The sequence below is a fragment of the Bombina bombina genome, chromosome 5, assembly GCF_027579735.1.
Source record: "Bombina bombina isolate aBomBom1 chromosome 5, aBomBom1.pri, whole genome shotgun sequence".
Classification (NCBI taxonomy): domain Eukaryota; kingdom Metazoa; phylum Chordata; class Amphibia; order Anura; family Bombinatoridae; genus Bombina; species Bombina bombina.
In genome coordinates this window covers 773,611,095-773,637,898 of record NC_069503.1, presented here as the reverse complement: position 1 = coordinate 773,637,898, position 26,804 = coordinate 773,611,095, and the positions used below count along the sequence as shown (strand labels likewise).

Genomic DNA, 26,804 nt, shown 5'->3' with positions numbered 1-26,804 from the left:
AAGCCTGTTTACAAACCTTTGACTCCTCCTTGGAGTCTCAATTTAGTTCTTTCAGTTCTTCAGGGGGTTCCGTTTGAACCCTTACATTCCGTTGATATTAAGTTATTATCTTGGAAAGTTTTGTTTTTGGTTGCAATTTCTTCTGCTAGAAGAGTTTCAGAATTATCTGCTCTGCAGTGTTCTCCTCCTTATCTGGTGTTCCATGCAGATAAGGTGGTTTTACGTACTAAACCTGGTTTTCTTCCGAAAGTTGTTTCTAACAAAAACATTAACCAGGAGATAGTCGTGCCTTCTTTGTGTCCGAATCCAGTTTCAAAGAAGGAACGTTTGTTGCACAATTTGGATGTAGTTCGTGCTCTAAAATTCTATTTAGATGCTACAAAGGATTTTAGACAAACATCTTCTTTGTTTGTTGTTTATTCTGGTAAAAGGAGAGGTCAAAAAGCAACTTCTACCTCTCTCTCTTTTTGGATTAAAAGCATCATCAGATTGGCTTACGAGACTGCCGGACGGCAGCCTCCTGAAAGAATCACAGCTCATTCCACTAGGGCTGTGGCTTCCACATGGGCCTTCAAGAACGAGGCTTCTGTTGATCAGATATGTAAGGCAGCGACTTGGTCTTCACTGCACACTTTTACTAAATTTTACAAATTTGATACTTTTGCTTCTTCTGAGGCTATTTTTGGGAGAAAGGTTTTGCAAGCCGTGGTGCCTTCCATCTAGGTGACCTGATTTGCTCCCTCCCTTCATCCGTGTCCTAAAGCTTTGGTATTGGTTCCCACAAGTAAGGATGACGCCGTGGACCGGACACACCTATGTTGGAGAAAACAGAATTTATGTTTACCTGATAAATTACTGTCTCCAACGGTGTGTCCGGTCCACGGCCCGCCCTGGTTTTTTAATCAGGTCTGATAATTTATTTTCTTTAACTACAGTCACCACGGTATCATATGATTTCTCCTATGCAAATATTCCTCCTTTACGTCGGTCGAATGACTGGGGAAGGCGGAGCCTAGGAGGGATCATGTGACCAGCTTTGCTGGGCTCTTTGCCATTTCCTGTTGGGGAAGAGAATATCCCACAAGTAAGGATGACGCCGTGGACCGGACACACCGTTGGAGAAAGTAATTTATCAGGTAAACATAAATTCTGTTTTTTTGCTGCTCTTTTATTAGCAATTAAATTAAAAGTTACATTTTATATATCTTTAATATATCAGTATCAAGTATTTACAAATAGTACATAGAAGCAAACTTTCCATTCTTGTGGGATCACTGCTGTTGTTTTTTAATTTAATTATTGCTTAAAGTACTACTACTAGTTTTCACCCATAGATTTATTTGACAAGGTGAACTATTAGTTATATATTACATATATCAATCTTTTTTTTCTTTTAAAGAATGGGATCTGTCTGTTTTCCTGTAAATTGATGTTCAGGATAGATTGTATGATAATTGTTTCTGTTTTTCTTCCTTTTCGTCTTAAGATGAGTTTTACAAATATAGAATTAGTTGTATACCATTAGATATATCCTTTGATATTGAAATTGTAAAAATAAATAAGATGATTAATGTTCTGTAAATAAGGAGGTAATTACTCTATAGTGCCACCTAGTGGTATGAGGGTATTTAAGTGTGTGTAACATGTTTGTCTGGCATGGCATGAGTAAGGGATTGTCTCCTGAAACGTCGCCTTTCCTCTTGTCTATTTAAGTATGGAATAAACTGTTTTTACTGTCACCTTCTTGCCGTCTTTTCATTGTTACATTTTAATCAACAGCACTCCACCTGACACTAAGAAGACATGTACTCGGACAGGAAAGTGGTTTGCTGTTTGTTACCCAGGTTTTACATAGCGTAAAGCAGAAAACAAACACACTTTGGTAAAATGAAAAAGCAAAGCCTACTGTCTTCTATGGAATATTAAAATTTTGTATACAAAAGCTTCTTCCTAAAAAGAACAGAACATGTGAAATATTAAAAACATGTTTATTTAAGCAACAAAAAGACTTTAAATGCATATTATAGTTTTTCAATGTATGATACATATACATAACACAGTGTATACACATGTATGTTCTACCCACAATGCCCCAACTCCTAAAGGTATACAGTATAATTCATGTCTCAGTTTCACTATTGTATTGTAACAAAGGGGGTTGAGTTTTGGTTGACACATGTAAATTGTATTGTCATTCATTACTGTGTAAAGGGATCATTTACATTACACCTGTAATGCAGGTAGCAATGCTGTTTTTAAAATTCCACCAATATCAGAGAAGCATCACCTCTCACATGGAAGTATAGTAAAATGTCTCTTGGCAAAATTGCCTTCAAACACTGATTTCAGCCCTTTATAAAAATTTCACAGATAATCGCAAGACCGATCCCTTTTTTAAATATCACTTTTATCACAATGCTTTTAAGCTGTACAGGCTTACAAACACCCACACAATTACACACAGAGACACACAACCCAGACATCCCAACTCTCCTTGAAGTTCAGGGAGTCTCCCTGATTGTAATAGCGGCTCCCTGATGCCAGCAAACGGAATGCAATCTCCCTGTTTCTTTAAGGAATGCTTTTAGTTGCTGGGACGTTATAGAACCCTCAAAGCATGCATGAGTAACCAACCCCCCCCCCCCCCCCGATTTTAATAAAATAAAACACAAATACTACCTTCTTTACTGCACGTAATTAAACTTTGTATTCTAAAATATTTAAGCATTCAACAAGCGTACGATCACTAGAAAATAGGTTTGTTGTATGTGGTTGTGCATTGTGCAATAAAGCTACTTTTTTAATGTGACTTTAGTAGGAAGCTACTTTAATGATAAGTGCCTATCTTATTTAGGGTTTCAAGGTGTCCAATATATAACTGGGGGGGGGGGGGTCGGCGCAGTAGCGGGTGAAGCCACCTCCATGAAATGAGTTTTTGCAGGTTGGGATATCTGCCTCTTACTCACACACATACAGAAACACACACACAGAAAAACACATTCTCACACAAATACCCACACTCTCACACTTCCACACTCTTTATATTTAAAATCTTTAAAGCCACATTTTTAGATGCAATGATTTTTATGATGTATTTAATAAATGAACATTTCTGGCTCCTAATTTGTTTTTTTGCTGGCTCCTTTGACCAATGTATCAAGCCCTGGATTACTAGTTGCATAGTTTTATGTAAGAAAAAGTGCAATAATAACGTGTTCTCAGGGCTGGTGCTAGGATTTTTGGCCACACAGGCAAGGATACATTTTGCCGCTCGCCCCCCATTACATACCCCTCCATTTCTAGTCTTTGACAAACTGTTACAGAGATGTGCTAACAAAACCATCAGATAACTATTTTATCTATAATTATAGAGAAAATAATTCCCAATTTGGGTGTTTGCGTGTGTGTGTCAGTGTGTCAGTAGTATGTGTGATTATATGCATATGTCTGTCTATCTGTGCATGTGTTTGTATGTAAGTGTGTGTTTATTTATGTGAGTAGTGTATGTGTGTGTGTGTATATGTATGTGTGTGTGTGTATGTATGTATGTGTGTCTGTGTGTGTGTATGTATGTATGTATGTGTGTGTATGTAAATGTCAGGGGCGTGTTAATGCATAGGCCGACAAGGCCGGTGCGTAAAGCGACAGGTTTTGGGGGGCGGCACTTGGAAGCTACTGCACTTAATATGTGGGGTTATTAAAACATTTTTTTTACAATTTTGACAAGTTGTTATTTTACATTTAAAAAAAACGTTCTTTTTTGCCCAGGAACTTTTCTGAGGGGCGGGGCAGGTGCACTCTCAAATGTGCAGTACTGTCTGTGGAGGACTGGGGGTATAAGCGGCGCCGGCGAGTGCTCTGTGGATAGTTACAGAGGGTGGATACAGACTGACTCATTCACGGGGCCTCAAGCTCTCTCCGGAGCTTGATAGATATGCCCCTTTGTGTCTGCCTGCTCTTGCTTTGGTTGAAAATGATTTGGTTTCTGTAATCTCTTAAGTGTGTGATTTAATGCCCTGTTATAAATATTCAAATTAGCTGCAATTTTGTGCTAGAAACGTTATTCAACACTCAGGAGAACGATTTACCCTCCAATTGGTTCACCTTCGACATGATTACAAAGTATTTCAACTAATACCCTTCTTCAGCCCTAACAGAAACTTGGTGGAGCACTAATAATGGCATTAGCAGGACTATACTACTAGAGTTAAAGGGACAGGAAACCCAACATTTTATTTCATGATTCAGACAGAGCATACAATTTAAAAAAGTTTCCAGTTTACTTCTATTATCAAATTTGTTTATTTCTCATGTTATACTTGAAGAGATATCTAGATAGGTAACGTGCACATGCCTGAAGCACTATATATAGGGAATAGTGCTGCCATTTAGTGTTGTATAACTGTTACAAAACTGCTGCCATATAGTGCTGCAGACACATGCATACTCCTGAGCTTACCTTTCTGCTTTTCAACAAAGGATAACAAGAAAACAAAGCCATTTTGATAATAGACGTACATTTGAAAGTTGTTTACATTTCTGTGCTCTGAATAATGAAAGAAATGTTTAGGTTTTTTTTGTTCCCGCACGGCTATTGGCTAAGAGGTGGAAACTAATCAGCCAAACAGCGTTCTGCTGTGAGCTGCCCGAGCAGCTCAGTGCGGCGAATGCTGCAAACAAATAAAGGAGATTTCAGCATGAAGTATTTTATACTTCATGACTGAAAGTCCCCTTTATTTGCTCCAATGGTGAATTCTAACGTTTTACAAACGCTAGGATTTACCATCACTTTAATAAATAAAGATGGAAAATCCATGTATTCCTTACACAAGATGATCCACAACTTGTGGGAAAACGTTTTTTGCATTGCTAGAGATTAAATCTCCTTTCCACTAGACTTAATTTCTGACGTTGTGTCACAAGCAACTGCCTTGGAATAAACAACTCTTCCCGTAAACTCAGTATATGGGCCTTAAATATATTTATATAAAGTAATCATTTCACTTTCAAGTGCTTTTTTGTAGAGTAAACAGACCCAATTTGGCTAACCTCTCTTCATAGCTTAAATCCTCCATTCACCTTATTAGTTTTGTGACCCTTCTCTGAACTTTTTCTAATTCTGTAATGTCCATTTTTGCAATTGGTCCCCAGAACTGCACTCTATACTGAAGGAGGGCTCTAACCAGGGATTTATACACCAACAGAATGATGCTGTGTGCGTGTGTATGTATATAACACTGTCTGTATGTATGTGTCTCTGACTGTATGTGTGTGTGCTTGTGACTGTGTGTGTATGTGCGTGTGTGTGTGCGCCTGTGACTCTGTGTGCGCCTGTGACTGTGTGTGTGCACCTGTGACTGTATGTGTGTGTGTGCGCACCTGTGACTGTGTGTGTGTGCGCCTGTGACTGTGTGTGTGTGTGCATAAGTGTGTATGTGTATAACTCTGTGTGTATGTATATGTCTCTGACTGTGTGTGTGTCTGTGACTGTGCGTGTGTGTGTATAACTCTATGTGTGTATGTGACTGTGTATGTGTGTGTATGTGTTTCTGTGTTTGTGTGTGTATGTGTCTTAGCCAAGTCTTAACATTTTTTAAAAACAAAATTAACATAATTTATTTACTGCAATTATTTTTCAATATCTAAACTGTACTCAACATTTGCATTATTTGAAGGAGCCAATCTGGGCTTTAGTAGACAACAAAGCTATCCACTGTCATAAAGTTAGCATAAAGTGAATTCTTTTGCAGTTTTTATCTGATAAAGCCAATTAGGAACATGCATGTAGAAGGGTTAGCCTTAAAGTCCGTAGGGTGTATTCCAAGGTATGAAAATTAGAGCTTGCTCAATATTCAGAGCTAAATTGAATGAAAAGGGGAAAAATAAATAATGAAAATATATTTCAAATTTGTAAATATGCAGAATATTTTATATACAAATCTCAAGTAAGTGTTTACTGTCCTTTTAACCCTTTTGTGACCATTATAGATTCTCTACATCGGAACAGTGTTGCACGATCGTGAGATTTCTATGATAGGATTGGGTCAGTGGGGCAAACCTTCAACGCTAGGCACGCCCACCATGACCTGATCCCATGCAGTAAGCGCCATTGGCATTAGGACAGCCAAATGTCTAGGACGTTCCATGCCATCCTATCGGCGTTAAAGCCCAGCGCAGTTAGGACGGCATGGAACATCCTAACGTCTTTAAAAGGTTAATATCCTAAGACTATTGTTTTCATGATTATGTTGTTTTATAAATATATTGAAGAATGGCCACATTCTAGTTTTCACACGTTACTCACTTCTTACACCTGGATGAGAAACTGGTATAACCTGTTACATATCTCAGACAGCTCTACTGCCAATAAAAGCAGATCTTAGTTTTACATTAGAAAGGGGAAATAATTCAGACCAGCTGTTAAAAACAGAATCTTCATCACTAAGGCTCAGTTGAAAACTGGTAATTTGTATTATGTTTATATTTTATGTATTTATGTAAATATGTATTTATTATGCTTGAGCATTTTATTATTGCATACATTTGATAACTTTATGTTTAATCCTCACAAAAAGAGCGCATAGTTAAAGTCCAGCTTGGGAGCAGAACATAACCAATAAGACAATATGGAGCAGCATATGTTTGTAGCTACCAATCAATAGCCATGTTATTCTCAGGAGTATCAATGCATTGGCAAATATATAGGTCCAGACTACAAGTGGAGCGCTATTTATAGCACAGGGTGCGTTATCACTATTGCTGGACCGCGCTAGGATTAGCACACAAATTGATATGATACTAGCCCATGACAAAGAAGAATAGCTAGAAAATGTTTAGCGCATCCGACATCCCGTTACCGTGCCCTATAGCACAACTGCGCTAAACATTGCTCATATTACAAGGTGAAAGTTATGCGTTGCGCTGGAGCTCTACACATTATAGCGCTAGAAGACTTGATACCTGAAGTAAAGTGTTAGGGCTAGAAGAAAAGTTTCACAAAACACATGTAAAACATATGTGTTTATATGTATAAATAGGTATACGTGTAATAATGTTGTATTATTGAATAGTTTGACATGAGTTGTGGTAAACATGCATGGTGAAACAGGAGTTGAAATTAAAATGTGTAAAAGGATGCGATAGAACAGTTGAAATTAAAATGAAATTAATGAACAGTTGAAATTAAAATGTGTAAAAGGATGAGATACAACATTCCTAGGGAATTAATCTCAGCAGTAACATATTTTATATTCTTCCTGTAACATTTTTGAATTTTTGTGTTTGTAACATAAAATGTTTTTAAATGTTATATTTTAACTAATACCTGATTGGCACTATTCCTTTAAATCGAGGGACTGTAGCATGACTAGCATTCCTATTATTAAGTGCCGACTACATGCACAAAACGCAGGATTTTGTGGCTCCCTACCTCAATGTTTTAATATTTCTATTATGTTATTTTTTATCTTAACTGATGCCTTTAATGTGCAGCTGTTTATTTTGCTATACACATGGCGCACTCTGTAACTTGCAGCGTTAGCCCCCACAGCTGTGTTTGTAGTCAGAATTACCGCCACACTTCCCGTGATGTCTAAAGCACATGTGAAGGATCTGCAGCGGCTTGGTGTGTGCTGTCTTGTTTCTTTTGGCTATTTCTTCTGCTAGAAGAATTTGCTGATTTGTCTGTTCTTTGTTCTTTGCATCTTTATCTTGTTTTTCTTCAGAATAAGACAGTTTATTAAACTAGGTTTTATTTTTTTGCCTACAGTGGTTAATTCTATTAACATAAATTGTAAGATTGTTCTTGACCTTTAAAGTCGTCAATTTCCGGCCCCTAAAATTACCCATCTACAAACCCCACTTAACCTAAATAAATAAGACGCAAACACATAACATTGGTATAAAAATTGGCCGCAGCCATTTTATTAAATAACAATAATCTTTAGATATTAATAAATATAACTTCTCAACCGAACATACATAATGTTCTTAAATAACCTGAACATTAACAGATACTGAAAATTCCCCACAGCGGTGCTAGTTCCCAAACCAATAAGAAACATGGCAGTCATTCAAAAACTGGACTCACTCACTTGGCCATATTCCTTATATTATATATAAGTCCTGCCAAACCCAAAGTTTTTCCCAAAGCTTCTTTGAGATCAAACAAAAATAACTGCAGGCCAAATTGGTTGAAGTGAACCCCATCTTTTAAATAAAATTCTTCAGAACCCTCAACCTCAAAATCTGGGTGGAAAGCCACCCCACCCCCAAGCCTCCTAACAAATGAACTAATTAATTTATTAACCTTTTTTCGACTCCTCTCAAGCCTCTCATAATCCCGGGCCGACCTCCACACCAAACGAGGTGTTATTTGTGACCAAATAATTTTTAATTTAGGATGAAGATCGCTAATTTTACCCAAATCCCTCTTAATTCTTCTAACTAATTCTTTCTGAGAAATGAAACCCAAATCATTTCCCCCCCAAATGCAAAACCAAAACCTCAGGGTGAGGAAAAACATTACAATAATCAGTGAACAATGGAAACAAGTGCTCCCAACACATACCCCTAATCCCAAACCACTTAACTTCCCATTTCCCAACTGGACACCCAAGCTGCAGGCCGCCCATTCTCTTACTGGCCTCAGCATTGGCCCAATAAATAAAAGAATGCCCCATCACCCATACGATCCTCACACCTGAAAATAAAAAGAAAAGAAAAAACACTCAGAATGTCAATTGATAGGACCAAACACCCCAACCCCTCTTAAACTCTCAATTCAGGCCTCCAGAAACCCTTTTACTTGGGCTCACTAACTCCGATATTCGAAAGGCCCCGAAAAAGGCTAAAACGAAGGCCGTACGAAATAAGGTTATTTCAAATGTTGAGGAACAAATATTGGGCAACACTCCCCAAATTTTTTCAAGTAACGCAAATGTAATGGGCCTCCTCTTATCTATATTCTTAACCTTCTTTTTTAGGTCCTTAAGTACCTGACGGACCCAAAAAACTTTCGTCACATCACACATACCCAATAATCTAAATCTAAAAGCTAAAGCAGCCAATCTCTTATCCATACTGGATGCTGACAAACCAAAAAAAAAAACAATACCACAACCATTCCAACAAACAACCAGTAACATCATCAATTCCCTCCCTAATTTCAGCCTGCTTTAACCAATTTTACCATTCCCTCCAAACTGTTACATAAGCAGACCAAGTACCTGGGGCCAAAGAACTCTTTACTAACTCAGCAAGTCCTCCTCCCCAAGCTTCCACAATTGATCCGGAAAAACGACAACGTGTTAACAGCAGAAACCACACCCATATTATCCGTGTGAAATAATATAGATTTGTTCCCTAAATCCCCCTCCCATACAAACAAGGCTACCGATATAGGAAACAGCTCAAGAAACACCAAGTTACGAATCAAATCCCGACCAACCCAGGCCTGTGGCCAAACAGCCGCACACCAATGTCCCTGAAAATATGCTCCAAAACCAATACCAACCGCCGCAACAGTCACTAGATCTAAATCGACATTGGATACACAAGCTTCCATGAACATTGAAGCTCCATTAAAATCCTTAAGGAACCCCAACCACACTCTCAAATCATCTTTATGCCCTTTCTTTACCCTAACAAAATGATGCGGCTTAAGTACGCTCGCTGTGGCCAAAGACATTCTCCTAGAAAATATTCTTCCAATGGGAATGATTCTATAGGCAAAATTAAATTTTCCCAAAAGTGATTGCATCTCACGCAGAGTCACCTTACGAACTCCAAGAAACCACCGGATCATGCCCAACAAATCCACAATCTTTTCCCTCGGCAACCTACATTCCATTTTTGCTGAGTCAATTGTAATCCCCAAAAAATTGAGGGCCGTGACTGGACCCTCAGATTTTTCCATTGCAATGGGAACCCCAAAATCAAACGCCACCGAATAAAAACAATCCCTCAACTTCAAGCAAATATCCGATTCAGCAGGACCCGCAAAAAGAAAGTCATCAAGATAATGTACTATAAATGAAAATCCCGACTTGACCTTCACTACCCACTCAAGGAAAGAGCTGAAACCCTCAAACAAAGAGCAAGATATGGAACACCCCATAGGGAAACAAAGGTCCACATAATAAGCTCCCTCAAAACAACAACCTAATAAATAATGGGAAGAAGGATGGACCGGCAGCAATCAAAAAGCTGCTTCAATATCAACTTTTGCCAACCAGGCAAAACGGCCCGCCTCTTTAACCATCTTGACAGACAGGTCAAAAGATGTATAGGATACTGAAGACAATTCCTCCGGAATGCCATCATTCACTGACCCCCCCTTTTGGGAAAGACAAGTGATGTATAAGTCTGAATTTCCCCGGATCCTTCTTAGGAACCACACCCAAAGGAGAAATGCGCAAATTAGTAATTGGTGGGACTCCAAAAGGACCCGCCATGCGCCCCAACGACACTTCCTTCTCCAGTTTCCCCTTAACAACCTCCGGCCATTCCCTAGCTGACTTCAGATTACCTCTATAGTGTACTACACCCCCTGAGGATGGGATTTTAAAACCGTTTTCAAAACCATGCCACAATAACAGGGCCTTTTCATTACAACCCTTCTGCTTAGCGTAAAGTACGAGCCAACGCTCCATCCCACTTATTCTCACCTGCGTTGATCCCTTTGTCAAGCAATTCTGAAACTCCACCCGTTTTGTTCTTTCTAAAACACTTGGAGTACGGATGTGCTCCCCCACACCCTGAACACTCATGTCTGAATTTACAAGTCGATCCCCATTTGCATCCTTTCTCATTGAAAGCAAAGCAGAAACCCTTTTTAACTGCTGCCGACGACCCGCTCTGGAGCGACCCGCCGGCTCCCCCACGAAAAGGCTGCGAGGACCGCAATGGTGTCATTATCTTAAGCCATAGGCCCATGTCCCGATCATCCCATTTCATCTCAGGCTTAACCGACAAACGTTGACGGAACTGCTCGTCGTAAGCCCACCACGCCATATCCCCATAAGTCCATTGAGCAGCCGCAATTTCATCTAAATAGCAAATTAACGCAGCTCCCTGTTCTGGAAACTTGCCAGCTAACACACTGGCATAAATAACAAACGCTTGAAACCAATTGGTAAACGTTTTTGGTAATTTTCTGTACCGCTTTTTTCTCTCTTCCTCTTCCTTTTTAGACGCATCCTTTTTTGAATCCTCAGGGATTTCAAAGGACTGGTCAAGCGGTAAGAGTGAAAATAATTCAATAAATTCCCGTTTCCAAATCTTTTCCCTCAACTCCACCGACAGGTGCATGCCCAAAGGACCAATAGAACACAGACAAGACCTGGACAAGGCTGTATCAGCAATTTTAAGCTCCGGGCCCCTTACTTTCAATGTTAACGGTTTTTGAATGAGATAACTCGGCTGCCTGCGCCTGAATTGTTGCCCCTTTACCTTGACCCACGTTTAAAGGCTCACACACTGTCACATTTGTCATAGTAATCCCAGGAGAAACCCAAGAACTGGCAACCCCTCCTGCTCCCTTAGCGCTATTCCCTTCAAACTTAGATAACAAATCCCTTAAACCCGCTACCACAGTAACTGCTATAGAATCCACATTCCCCCCAACTTTTTCAACCCCAACATTCAAAACCCCAGAAGCAGCCTCCCCTGTACCTGTTATAGGATCCCGTGTAGCCTGGGACTGATCCATTTGAGATGCAGCCGTAGCCTTCTATTTAATCTGGAACCCAGTATTCTTAGGTTCCGTACCAGTTGTTTCCTGTTGAGTTCCCTCAGCCTGCAAAACAGAAACATGTGACAAACCCCCAATGGCGCCCATAACCCGACCCCTTTTTTAGCCGTAGACATATCTAGAACACTATCAGCCACTATTCCTCTCCCTCTCTTAGAAGCAGTAACCCCAAATCCGACTAAATTTGAATCCACATATCTCTTGCGCTGTCTACCCCTACTGTGTATTCTTCCACCCCTCCCCCTATCTGGCCGTTGTACAGAAACACCAGAACTTCCCACATCCACCCTATGGCCAGAATAAAAAACACTGGCCGTACTCACCGCTGTTCTTTCTCCCCTTAAATCAGAACGTCCCGGCATAGGAACGCAGTCCTCTATATCCAGCATTATATTATCCGTCCACGAATCTTGCAGGCCATAAGCTTCTCCGCTCAGACCGTCTTCACCCACCACCAGAAAACCAGAAGGAGTCTCTGGCCGTGACCCAATTATATTAGATTCTGAAATATAAGCATTATTAGAAGCAGGCAAATGTTCCCCCACATCAAAAATCCCTCCCTTCAAATTCCTCCCCTCACCCCTCAAAACTGGATCACCAAATGACCTGACTGGAATCCTGGACCGACTAGGAGGACCAACCACCCGAGGAGAAGGAGGTATAATATCCTCCTCAGACGAATCCAAATATAAGGTTAAATCCTCCCCGCCCGTAACAGTCTCCCCCTCAGATTGGTCCCCGGTTTTTTCTTCACCCATAAATCTGTTTTCTATAACATGCAACATATGACTCTCTAAACTAGCACTAGGCCTCACAACCTGGGCTGTCTTTACCGCATTGTGCACTTGCGCTTCTACTACATGCGACATCCCTAAAGGGCCTTGCTCCCTTGCTACGCTTACACCCCCAACTCTCTGCCTTCCAACTAGCCCCATAATCCCATCACTTTCCCCTTGAACATTTTTAGTCATTATTTTTACAGGCCTCGAAGGGCCGTCAACTTTAGTAGCCTGCTTTTTTCTCTTACTAGGCCCTTTTTGGCCGTAAATGGCCGTCTTAGCCGGAACCATCATAGGATCAGCCTGCCCAGGGAGGAGCTCCTGCTCTGGTTCAATGACATCACTGCTGACTGATACACAAGGCTGCTTAGTCCCCGCTTCAATTTGTCGACTCACGGAACTGGAACCTCCTTTCTGCTTCGACGCCGACTTGACACCTGGGCTTAAACTGGCTCTCCTGCGGCCACTGGAACTGTCCACGACATCCGGATCCGACCTCACCGGCGGCCTGGAATGTCTAACCGGCCTAGGCGACGATACCGCCTTCATCTCCGTATCACCAGTGTCCAGGACCAGCAAAGAACGGAGACTCTCCTCAAGCCATGTAGGTCCTTTTTTCTCGGCTGCCTCTTTAAGCTGCCCTAATAGGGCATCCAACTGCGCCATTCTGCTTTAACACAAGAAAAACACGCACAACGAACAGAGCTGTTAACCAAACAAATTTTCGGTCAGTTGATGCCTGACTTTTCCCACTCTTTCCTTAAATAAGCAGGGGCTTGTGCCAGCCCCTCCCTCTATCCCCCATCGACCAATCAAAAAACGGGCCTATTCCTCCAAAGGTCAAGGCCCCTTCACGTTACTCCGCACTCCCAGGGGCTTTTTTCTTTTTGTCCTAATCTAAAGAATTCTAAGGAGAGGCTTCTCCATAATTTGGATGTGGTAAGAACTTTAAAGTTTTCTTTGCAGGTTATTAAGGAGTCTAGACAATCTTCTGACTTGTTTTTTTCTGGTTCAGAAGGCTATTGCTGTTTTCTTATCCTCTTGGTTAAAGCTTTTGACTCATATAGCTTAATTGGAGGCTGGCCATTCTCCTTCTAAATGGATTTCTGCTTCTTTTTTACCAGATCAGTTGCTGCTTCATGGGCCTTTAAGAAAGAGGTCTCTGTTGATCTAATTTGCATGGATTTTTTTGGTATGTCACATATTTTTTCTAATTTCTACCATTTGGATGTTTTTTCCTTTTCTGAAGCAGCTTTTGATAAGTAAGTCCATCAGGCTTAGGTATTAGTTCCCAGGAGCAATGGATTGTGAACTCTCACCACCTTTATAAAAGAAAATATAATGTATGCTTACCTGATAAATTAATTTCTTTCATGGTGGTGAAAGTCCACAAGCCCCCGCCCAATTATTTTTTATTGTGATTTTTTTTTTCTGGTCGCAATTTGAGTATGCACTTCCATTTCCCCATGCTTCTTCTTGTATTGCTCTTATTTTCTTTTCCTACCTTCTTCTTTTATAGCTTGGCTATGCCAGACTCATTTCCAGTAAGATGGGAGAGGTTTTTAAGGGCTCTTGGAGTTCCCAGGAGTAATAAATTGTGGACTTTCACCACCATGCAATAAATGCATTTATCAGGTAAGCATTAATTATATATATATATATATATATATATATATTGCTAGATTTATTTTTACAAAAATATATATAGATATATATATATTTAAAAATTACAATTTTCTTCTAAGTGAAGAACATAGGTATTTGAAGTATTTCTTAACCCCTTATGCTAAATAGATGTAGGTACAGTCACACAGTACTTTGTCCAATAAACTGTATTGACGTAGTACCATTTTAGACAGCAATGACTGCAGCTGGGGGTAGAAGACATCTGCCTGCATATAGTGAGAGAGTGCTGAATGTGTCACTGTCTGTATCGGTGTGGTGGTGCTGTGATAGGATTGGGAGGGAAGGAGGCAGGAGATGGGAGGGAGAGGAGGGTTCCCTATGTGGTGACATAGCTTACTGACCTAGCTGTTAAAATCGCCCCCCCCCCCCCCCGTTACACCTTTCTCTCTGAAGTAGATGTTTAATTAAAGACACTTCTATTAGCCTTGACTGACATGTGATAGGCCAAACCCCTTTGAAATGAGAAAAAAATTGGAAAACACTCTCTATTTTTCTCGCTTCCCTCTTCCATCTCCTGATGAAAATGGCTGATATTGGACAATGCAAGAAAGCACACATTAAAGAATGTGGCTAAGTATATTCCTGGGATTATTTTAGCAGTGTTGCACAAATTGGGGTTGTGGTAGAGTTGCCCTGTATTAATTATTTGGACTGTTTTGGACTGTTTTGCTGTAAAATAGATGTGTGTGTATATGTGTGTGTATATATATATATATATATATATATATATATACACAGTATATATATATATATATATATATATATATATATATATATAAATATCTTATTATTAACATTTATTGATTCTTAATAAATTCTTTGGAAACAATGGAGACCCTTTTACAGTGTTTAATTCACTTAATTTAATTGTAATGGTTAGGTGTGTTTTTACTTAGAATTATATATTTAGTTGTTTAAATTAAAAAATCTAGATATACATTTTTAATAACCACATTTTGGCAGCCACAAAGTTTTTGACAAATCCATATGCCAATTAGTTTTGCAAGAATGTTGATTTAGTTTTAGAATTTTTACAGATATACATTTTTAATAACCACACCCTACATTTTGGAAATGTGTTTGAAATGGGAGAGGGAAGGATGGGTTGCTACACTATGGAAAAGGGGCAATTAGAGGGGGGGGGGTGGGTACCTAAATTAAGATTGCTTGAGGGGGAGGTTGGAAGGCTGAGTAGGGCTCAATACACTATATAAAAATAATAATAATAAAACACAATCCCTCCCCTCCAGACTGTACACTGGCATATTGTCAGTAACAAATATGGTGGTACAGTGGTTGGGGAGGGAAGAGAGCTAGTTCTGAGGGATCTGGGAGGTGGGAGGGTGAGGAGAGATCCCTACACTATAGACAATAAATAAATATATTAAAATAATAATTAAAAAAACTAACTACATACTGGCAGACTGGCTGCCAGTAGCTAAGATGGTAGAAGATGATGGTGACCAGTGGCAGGGATGAAAGATGCTTGGGAGGGATCAGTGAGGTGATAGGTGTCAGGTGGGAGGTTAATAACTGCACTACAATACATTTTACCCTTAACAGCTGATTAACCCCTTTACTGTTGGGAATGTTAGAGGTGTGGCACGCAGCTGCAATTAGAGGCCTTCTAATTACCGAAAATCAATGGTAAAGCTATGCATGTCTGCCATTTATGACTAAAGAGGATCCTAGAGAAACGTTTACAACCATTTGTCATATAACTGCAGTAGCTGTGTTTAAATAATTTTAGTTTGAACCCCAAAGTTTGTGAAAAAGTTAACTATATTTTTTTATATGATGGCATTTGACGGTCAAATGGTAGCATGAAATATAACAAAATGAGCCTAGATCAATACCTTGGATTGTCTATTTTACAAATATATATAGTTTTGGGGGTCAATTTTGAGAATTTGGGCAGTTCTGCTATACCAAATGAGAGTTACCCCACTCCATCATTTTATATATACCTGCAGATAAAGACCTTTAAATCAAAAATAATGAAAAATATATGTTTGGTCTTAGCTGAATTATAGGAGGCCAAATGAACACATTTTAAAAACAGTTTTCATAGGTAAATCAAAAAGCCAAAGGGGCCTATCTATAAAGCTCCATACGGAGCTTGTGGGCCCGTGTTTCTAGTGAGCGTTCAGACTCGCCAGAAACACCAGTTATGAAGCAGCAGTCTAAAGACTGCTGCTCCATAACCCTGCTTGCGTCCGATTGGCTGCGAGTCTTCAGGGGGCAGCGTTGTGAGCTGCTGGCGCAATGCTGAATACGGAGAGAGTACTGCTCTCCGCATTCAGCGATGTCTGTCGGACCTGATCCGCACTGTCGGATCAGGTCCGACAGACATTTCATAAATAGGCCTCATTGGCTCTATTTCTGTGTAAACAGAGTGGTAGCAAAATTGCAAAAAATGGGCAACATTTTCTCTGAAATTCATGCATTTTTGACTTTAGCTCAGTTGTCTTAGCGCACATTAGGGTTAGCGCTTGAGTGAAAGCCAGAACAGGCTTTTATAGTGTGTTGTTATGGGGGTTGCGCTAACATTTTACTTTCAGTTTGTAATACCAGCACAAACATGAGAGTGCTATTAATTTAACTTGAGCGGTGTTAGTGCTGAACAGAGCTAATATTTTTGTGCTCCACTTGTATTATAGCCCATGGTCGATTAAATACACAGTTACCTAGAGATCTTTTTGCATAATACAATCTTCAAAAACAAGGGTTGCCAACCGGTGACCCATGAGCCACACGTGGCCATCTGTATTAGATTTTGAGACTCCTAGGGAAAAAGTAGATCTTATAATGTGTGCCATAGTTTTGTGGCCCCAGGAAAATTTAGAACTAAAAATGTGTGCTTTGGGGACTTCTGTTGGGTGTTTTTTCTAGGTAGTAGAACAGCAGATAAAGACTTCCCTGCAACCTTACTTAGACATTTTTTAGAGAATGTATTATTTGGGTGTTTAAGGCTTCTAAAATATTGATCTGTGCCCCATGTGTTGGTCGGGACCTCTCTAATAAATTAGAGCACTGTATTAATGCATTAATCTGCCCCATTAAGACACAATGGGCTCCATTTATTAAGCAGGGGATGCTGCTTCAGAGCTTGAAATGGAATTTAAGAAGCATCGATCGCAAGACTGCTGCTCCTTAACTTGTCGGGGGGGATTGAAATCATCCCAATCCGATCCCATCGGGATTATTGACAGCCCCTGCTAGCATCCGATTGGCCGCCAATGAGCAGGGGGCAGCATTGCACAAGCATTTCACTAGAAGCGCTTGTGCAATGTTATATGCAGACAGCGTATGCTGTCGGCATTTAGCGAGGTCGAGCGGACATGATTCGCTACAGCGAATCATGTCTGCACGACTATTAATAAATCTACCCCAAGGTCTTTATTATTGAACAGTAATTTGAACAAGCTGGAGTGAGTAACACAACACTTGTACACATTGGGATATACTGTTACAACCGTGAACAGGTGCCTGTGACCAAAGGTAAACCTCTTAAGAAACCTATGAAATAGTATGCCCACTATTGTTTTCTATGTTATAATTTTAAATTACCAAGTGCTTATTATACAATATAACAATCTGAGTTGCAACATGCTCATGACTGAATGCTGAGTATTAGCTGCAGTGGTGAGTGCTTTGTTGAGCTGTATAATAAGCCTTATGGGAATGTGCTCCTTACAATATAACTCTGGGTGTTTTTGGCTTGTGGAATCATGAGAATCAGTGCTCACAAAACAAAGGTTAATGTTTAGGTTGGCATTTATTTTTACTGATAAAAAGAACATACAAACTAAAACCTCAGCTATAAGTGTGAGTGTATAGTTTATTTGTATGCAGGTTCATTACACATATTTATGTTATTTACAGGTGATCGTTACCCCACTCATAATGCTGCCCATAGGAACTGATGCAGCTGGGAATTTGGTGGAAGATATTTTCCATTATATAGATGAACATCAAGATGAATTTGTGCAGGTAAGGTTTAAAAAGGTACAAACAAAATTACAAATCACTACATTTTTATTGTGAGGGATCAATTAGGAGGGACAGCAGCACAATAAGTAGATATTTATTGTTGTGAGAGGATAGCAGTTGTGTTTGCTTGTGTTTTACATAACGAAGTGATGAGCCTAATGTTTATATTGTATTATGAGGGTAGGGTATACAATCACAAACCTCTAGCTAAAATATCAGTGTCAAGACTATGGGTAAAATGCTTCCTAGACAGAAAAGAGGGTTCTGAATTTCATGGGCCATAAGGTCTCCGCCTTGATGAGCCATATTGGTGCTCCCTGGCATGAAAAGGTTAACCCAAAAATATGCTCTTGTATAAAATAGGAAGTTGTATCACATGCAATGTTGTGTCCCAACAGCAATACCACTGAAGAGTAAATGATAGATATATTTTTACTGGCTATAGTACGGCCAAACTATTAAACAGCAAATAAATTAGATATATTGATGTTTTCAAAATGATTAGCCTGAGAATAATATGTAAAATAATTATATGTATATATATAGCTTAAATATTGAATATTAATGTTTGGGTTTTAATTTCTATAAAGTACATAAATGTCTATAAAGTGATGAGCACTGCCATGTTGAAACCTAGGTTTCCCCCCATTAACCTCTTCCGTTGAGCACAATTAGAGACAGTTTAAAAAAAAAAAAAAAAAAAAAAGGCAATAAAAGAGTGTGCAAACAAGCCTATTTGGAATATAGGATTGTTAAAATAACTGTCTGAGTTTCCACACAGCCTTGTTTGCATACTGTTTTATTGCCTGTTTTATATATATCTGTAATTACATTAATCCTACAGCAAGATATTTTGTTTTATTATAACAGTAATGTTTTATGGTAAATAAGACCAATTTTCAATATACAGATTTTCTTCATATTTTACCATTTTTAGTATGTATTGGTAAATGCTTTTCTTTAATTTTTTCTTTATCCAACAAATCTAAAACACAAGGAAAATAAAGGGTATATTATATATATATATATATATATATATATATATATATATATATATATATATATATATAAATAATTTGTATTTTGTATAAAATAGTAATGAGTCTTTAGATAAAATTTGGAGATTTTTTTTTTTTTTTTTTTTTTAATAAATCAAATATGTATGTATATGAGTACAAAGCAAAGCAGATCCTTTCAATATCCTCTGCTCATAAATATCTAGACTTTCTTCTTGTCCAATAAGCTTATGTCTGAACTTTTGATTATACATTTCTCTCTCTTTCAGAACCTAAAAGAATGGCTTGCTGTTAAGAGTGATTCCAGCGATCCAATATTGCGTGGAGAATTAACAAGAATGGTACAGATTGCAGCAGAGAGGTTACAAACTCTGGGAGCCACTGTAGAATTAATAGACATGGGCAATGAAAAGGTACAATACTACATACATCCTTAGAAATATCTATTTAAACACCATCCTTTATTAGGGCATTTGTTTTGTTTAATTAACTTGTTCAGCTGGGAAGTAGAGAACTGCTTGAAATAGGTGATTTAGGGGCAGCTTCAGAGATCCTGACTCTGAGCCTATTTCATCCAGGACTTTATCCCAATGCTTGATACTTCAATAAAAAGACTATTAGCCAGTTATCAGTCTTATTATTATTATTATTATTAGTATTATCATATTGCCTTCAGCAGTGCTCAAAAATATATAATAATATTAATAATAATAATAGTGTAAAAAGTATTATTTAAATGTAATTATATACTAAATAACTGGGTACTGGGATAAACTAATTAAAGCTCACTGTGATTGTAAACCACTTCTGTGTAATCCATTAGTTCTGCAAAGTTCTTTTAATGGACTCATTAAATGGAAATCCATTCAGAACTTGGTAGTTCAGAAAGGGTTATTCATGGTGTAAAATTTCATGAGGAAAAAGAGAAGCATTTCCACCTCAGAATAGCCTTTAATAACATACAAAATGGATTTCCAGAAAACACGTCATTTTATAGTTAGTGCATTTACACAGTACATTTTTTTTACAATATTCTGTTTTATTTCTAATTACTGTATGTTAAATAAAATATATCTTGCAGTGTCTCTTAAGGTTATCACAAATAGTAAGATATCTAAATTGATTTAACACAAAGAATATTGTATTGGAGACTAGGACATGAGCATAGGCTAAATTTCCCAGCATATTTGAATAACAGTCCTTTGAGGTATTACAAGTTTTTGCACTGAAGCCTCATGTTCTATGAATACATTGGCCCACAAACCAATATTACAGTCTAGGAAAAATAACTTCCTCTCTGTCTAAGTCCAAAGTTAGCCTCATTATGATTCCAGTCAGTTACTGACTGGCCCTTAATGAGTTTTTTTTGTAACTTGATAGGTGGGTTTGTTTAGTATTGACAACATATGGTTGATGGATTGCTTCACTCTTAATCCCCTTACCCAGCTGACATCAGGCAGTATAGGTTTGTCTTGCTGACGCTAAATCTCTATATACCCAAATACATACTTTTCGTGGAGTCTATCTGCAGGGAAACTGCACTATTTTTATTTTTATAGCTTCCCTTGGCAGAATATAGAAATTGTGATCTTCTTTACCTGTACAGCATTAATCATGAAATACTGTCTTTTATTTTGTTTTACATATTTTGACATCTCAGCATTAAGGTACATGAAATTAGATTAATTCTCTAAATATAAACAGTACCAATAGCTACTGGATTCTCCCCAAAACATTTTTATGACATAACAAAACAAAAAAGACTAATTAAAAACTAAAAAAATCTGAAAAAGAAATAAAATGTAGATTTATCAGATAAAAATATATCATAAGAAAATGACATTCTAATCTAATGATATCCAGTAGAAATATAAAAATTAAGATCATGTATTTGTATAGTTATGCAGATGCCTAGACTGGGACAAATTTAGAGGCCTTTGTAAAATGTATCCAGTCTTTTATATAACTTAAGATGCAACTGGCCTGTTTAACATGTGTGATGCAGCCTTGAACCTATGGTGGTGGTTAGGAAAACATATTGTCTACAGGTCAGCAAGTTTCGTTAGAATGTCCTTTTGGGAATGTCTTGCTGCGCCCTAGCAACTAATACATAATATATATATATATATATATATATATATATATATATATATATATATATATATATATATATATATATAAATAATATTTGAAAGATTTATGTTGAGGAAAACATTGTGCTCTTAATTGCTTGGTTAGGAACTCTGAAAAGGACCGGATAGACATAAGGATTAGAAAGGAATGAGAAGAGGAAGATACATGGGAATATGTGTCTCACTGTCATTAGTGTATTTTGGTTGTTGGGGAGAAGCAAGATAAGTTGTATAACAGTCCAGCAGTTAGTAAACTATGGAATCCTGTAAATAAGTGTAGGTATTTATTCTCAAGTCAAAGGACTTCTGTTCTATATGTATTAAAGTATTTAGACAATGTTGTTTATTATTAGACTTTACACATGAAATACAGTTCCTTATAAAATGTTTGATTAAAGTACGGAAAACAACATTTTAGCATACGTTCATTATATAATTTACTTGCATTTGCTATAAAATACCTCAGAGCTGGAAGCTTACATCTGTCCTTAAATGGCCACAGCAAAGCAGGCAAAGAACATGGTTTCAACCAAGCTTTTCACTGGTTGTATCTCCAGACTTCTCTTGATTTGCAAAAACCTTGCAAATTGTGCTTAAAATTACAGTGTCCCACACTTTTAAAACATTTATTTTGTATTCATAATTTTTGTATTTTATTTATTTATTTCATTAGTAAAAACATACATCAAAATGTACTTAAATGTCTGTTTAAGTAGTAAAAATACTTTATCCAGATGGGATAAAAGTAACATTAATTTTCTGCCAGTGGTTATTCTCATAATTTCTAGTGCAATTTGTGTGTGGGGCATTAATATGTGTGTATCAAAAACTATAGAAACGTGTACAAGATAGTAAATGTTTGTGTTCCTGTATATATACTGTACAAAGACAAAATACAAGGTTAGTTACCAACATTACTAGGACATAAGAGGAAACACTGAGTGTTCTTGTAATGTTCTTTTCTCCCTCTAAATACCCAAAAACATATTTAAAAGTTAAAATACAAATAGCCTTATTTATAGTGCATAAATTGTGTTTTAGAACTCACAAAATGTCCCAATAAACCTTTTCAAGTTACAAAAAAATGTCCTTAAAAATCATAAAATGTATGTGTATAAATCAAACAGGGCCACCTGTATCCAGGAGGTGGTATTGCACATCAGACATTTTCCTGGAAAATGTTTAAACATTGGTGGGAAACTAGTCCTGTGTGTGTGTGTGTGTGTGTGTGTGTGTGTGTGTGTGTGTGTGTGTGAATGACAGCTAAGAAAACCAACCAAATGACAATATATCAAATCATTTGTAGTTATCTGCATCTTCTTCATTAGAAACTACAGTAAGTGTGCACACCTTAGTAAGCTGTTAGCATGGAAACCATATCATGAAACACAGCTTGTATTTTAGTTCATTATGGAAACTGATATACTTACAGCTGACCTTTGCCTTACATTCCTCTTACTGGGTATCAGTAATAACATTTTATACTAAGCTATACAACACAGTTAGAGATCTTTATACATGTATAGCTTATGTGTATAGTTAATTGATTAGCAACATTCTTTAATATATTTCAATTTATCATTTTGCTTTTTTATTCCAGCTGCATGATGGGCAGAGCATTCCTTTCCCTCCAGCAATCTTGGCACAACTTGGAAATGACACAACTAAAGCTACTGTGTGTTTTTATGGACACGTTGATGTTCAGCCGGCTAAAAAGGAGGATGGGTGGAAAACAGACCCATTTACAATGACAGAAATAAATGGTATATATTGTTTAAATGGTTATGCAATTTCATAGTGCAAACCCTCTGTCTTCAGTCTTGCAAAATGGAGGAATGAAAGGAACTGGATATGATCATAAATATGAATGCTAAATAGGATTACTTTATCAATTGTAAAAATATGTAAGATAAATAACTTACTGTAATAATATATATCCAATAATATTAAAACTTATTAGCAAATGCCTATGACAAAAATATACTAACAACGTTTGTTTTTAGAGAACTGAAGACTGAAAAATATATTACTAAATGTCTGACATAGCTAATCAACTTTATATAATCTGAGGTATTAAAACACATAAGAATAAAATGTTTTCATCCATGGATTTACATGGAGTTAATGGAAATTAGCTTCATAGATTAGATTCATATACTTCAGAAACAGATTAGGTCTGCAACAACTAATCGGCAAGATTGATCATAAAAATAGTTGTCAAAGAATCTCATTATCAATTAGGTGGTCATCGATTAGTTGGTTAATTGCACAGCACCAGCTGCTTCAATCCGATGAACTCCTGCACATGGTATTGTGCAAACATTTTTATTTATTATTTTTTTTTCTATCCGATTAATCGGATGATTATTGTCGGATTAATCGGATAGAAAAACGATTAAAAAAATAAATAAATTCAAATTTTTTTGCACAATCTTAGTTGCAGTAGATCATCAGATTAAAGCAGCTGGTACTGTGCAACTGACCAACTAATCGCTGACCACCTAATTGATAATGAGATTTGTTGACAGCTATTTTTATGATCAAACTTACCGATTAGTTGTTGCAGCCCTAAAACAGATATAGCTATATAGTTTATTGTGTAAAGTTAAATAAATAGTAAAAATAAACAAAGTGATGTTTAGATTGATTTTAGAACAAACAACATAATTTATGTAAGAACTTACCTGATAAATTCATTTCTTTCATATTAACAAGAGTCCATGAGCTAGTGACGTATGGGATATACATTCCTACCAGGAGGGGCAAAGTTTCCCAAACCTTAAAATGCCTATAAATACACCCCTCACCACACCCACAAATCAGTTTAACGAATAGCCAAGAAGTGGGGTGATAAGAAAAAAAGTGCGAAGCATATAAAATAAGGAATTGGAATAATTGTGCTTTATACAAAAAAATCATAACCACCACAAAAAAGGGTGGGCCTCATGGACTCTTGTTAATATGAAAGAAATGAATTTATCAGGTAAGTTCTTACATAAATTATGTTTTCTTTCATGTAATTAACAAGAGTCCATGAGCTAGTGACGTATGGGATAATGACTACCCAAGATGTGGATCTTTCCACACAAGAGTCACTAGAGAGGGAGGGATAAAATAAAGACAGCCAATTCCTGCTGAAAATAATCCACACCCAAAATAAAGTTTAACAAAAAACATAAGCAGAAGATTCAAACTGAAATCGCTGCCTGAAGAACTTTTCTACCAAAAACTGCTTCAGAAGAAGAAAATACATCAAAATGGTAGAATTTAGTAAAAGTATGCAAAGAGGACCAAGTTGCTGCTTTGCAGATCTGGTCAACCGAAGCTTCATTCCTAAACGCCCAGGAAGTAGATACTGACCTAGTAGAATGAGCTGTAATTCTCTGAGGCGGAATTTTACCCGACTCAACATAGGCAAGATGAATTAAAGATTTCAACCAAGATGCCAAAGAAATGGCAGAAGCTTTCTGGCCTTTCCTAGAACCGGAAAAGATAACAAATAGACTAGAAGTCTTACAGAAAGATTTCGTAGCTTCAACATAATATTTCAAAGCTCTAACAACATCCAAAGAATGCAACGATTTCTCCTTAGAATTCTTAGGATTAGGACATAATGAAGGAACCACAATTTCTCTACTAATGTTGTTGGAATTCACAACTTTAGGTAAAATTCAAAAGAAGTTCGCAACACCGCCTTATCCTGATGAAGAATCAGAAAAGGAGACTCACAAGAAAGAGCAGATAATTCAGAAACTCTTCTGGTAGAAGAGATGGCCAAAAGGAACAAAACTTTCCAAGAAAGTAATTTAATATCCAATGAATGCATAGGTTCAAATGGAGGAGCTTGAAGAGCCCCCAGAACCAAATTCAAACTCCAGGAGGAGAAATTGACTTAATGACAGGCTTTATACGAACCAAAGCTTGTACAAAACAATGAATATCAGGAAGAATAGCAATCTTTCTGTGAAAAAGAACAGAAAGAGCAGAGATTTGACCTTTCAAGGAACTTGCGGACAAACCCTTATCTAAACCATCCTGAAGAAATTGTAATATTCTCGGTATTCTAAAAGAATGCCAAGAAAAATGATGAGAAAGACACCAAGAAATATAAGTCTTCCAGACTCTATAATATATCTCTCTGGATACAAATTTACGAGCCTGTAACATAGTATTAATCACAGAGTCAGAGAAACCTCTTTGACCAAGAATCAAGCGTTCAATCTCCATACCTTTAAATTTAAGGATTTCAGATCCTGATGGAAAAAAGGACCTTGAGACAAAAGGTCTGGTCTTAACGGAAGAGTCCACGGTTGGCAAGAGGCCATCCGGACAAGATCCGCATACCAAAACCTGTGAGGCCATGCCGGAGCTACCAGCAGAACAAACGAGCATTCCTTCAGAATCTTGGAGATTACTCTTGGAAGAAGAACTAGAGGCGGAAAGATATAGGCAGGATGATACTTCCAAGGAAGTGAAAATGCATCCACTGCCTCCGCCTGAAGATCCCGGGATCTAGACAGATACCTGGGAAGTTTCTTGTTTAGATGAGAAGCCATCAGATCTATTTCTGGAAGTTCCCACATTTGAACAATCTGAAGAAATACCTCTGGGTGAAGAGACCATTCGCCCGGATGCAACGTTTGGCGACTGAGATAATCCGCTTTCCAATTGTCCATACCTGGGATATAAACCGCAGAGATTAGACAGGAGCTGGATTCCGCCCAAACCAAAATTCGAGATACTTCTTTCATAGCCAGAGGACTGTGAGTCCCTCCTTGATGATTGATGTATGCCACAGTTGTGACATTGTCTTATCTGAAAACAATGAACAACTCTCTCTTCAGAAGAGGCCAAGACTGAAGAGCTCTGAAAATTGCACGGAGTTCCAAAATATTGATCGGAAATCTCACCTCCTGAGATTCCCAAACCCCTTGTGCCGTCAGAGACCCCCACACAGCTCCCCAACCTGTAAGACTTGAATCTGTTGAGATTATAGTCCAGGTCGGAAGAACAAAGAAGCCCCCTGAACTAAACGATGGTGATCTGTCCACCATGTCAGAGAGTGTCGTAAAATCGGTTTAAAGATATTAATTGAGATATCTTTGAGTAATCCCTGCACCATTGGTTCAGCATACAGAGCTGAAGAGGTCGCATGTGAAAACGAGCAAAGGAGATCGCATCCGATGCGGCAGTCCTAAGACCCAACATTTCCATGCATAAGGCTACCAAAGGGAATGATTGTGACTGAAGGTTTTGACAAGCTGATATCAATGTTAAACTGCTCTTGTCTGACAAGGACAGAGTCATAGACACTGAATTTATCTAGAAACCTAAAAAGATTACCCTTGTCTGAGGAATCAATGAACTGAATGGTAAATTGATCCTCCAACCATGAACTTGAAGAAACAACACAAGTCGATTCGTATGAGAAGACTGAGCAAGTACC

The 26,804-nt window shown here is 37.9% G+C and overlaps 1 protein-coding gene across 3 annotated transcripts in view; it reads left to right on the top strand.

Annotated features, from left to right (window-relative positions):
* Positions 1 to 26,804, top strand: part of LOC128660817 (beta-Ala-His dipeptidase) — a 102,250-nt gene that overhangs the window by 21,855 nt on the left and 53,591 nt on the right. For 2 of the 3 annotated variants that reach the window (XM_053714860.1, XM_053714861.1), the window contains exons 2-4: positions 18,103 to 18,210; positions 19,496 to 19,639; positions 22,959 to 23,121. In XM_053714860.1, the coding sequence (XP_053570835.1) occupies positions 18,103 to 18,210; positions 19,496 to 19,639; positions 22,959 to 23,121 (415 nt within the window). Of the gene's footprint in view, positions 1 to 6,401; positions 6,463 to 18,102; positions 18,211 to 19,495; positions 19,640 to 22,958; positions 23,122 to 26,804 lie in introns of those variants that run through there. The other variant, XM_053714862.1, reaches the window with a different exon arrangement.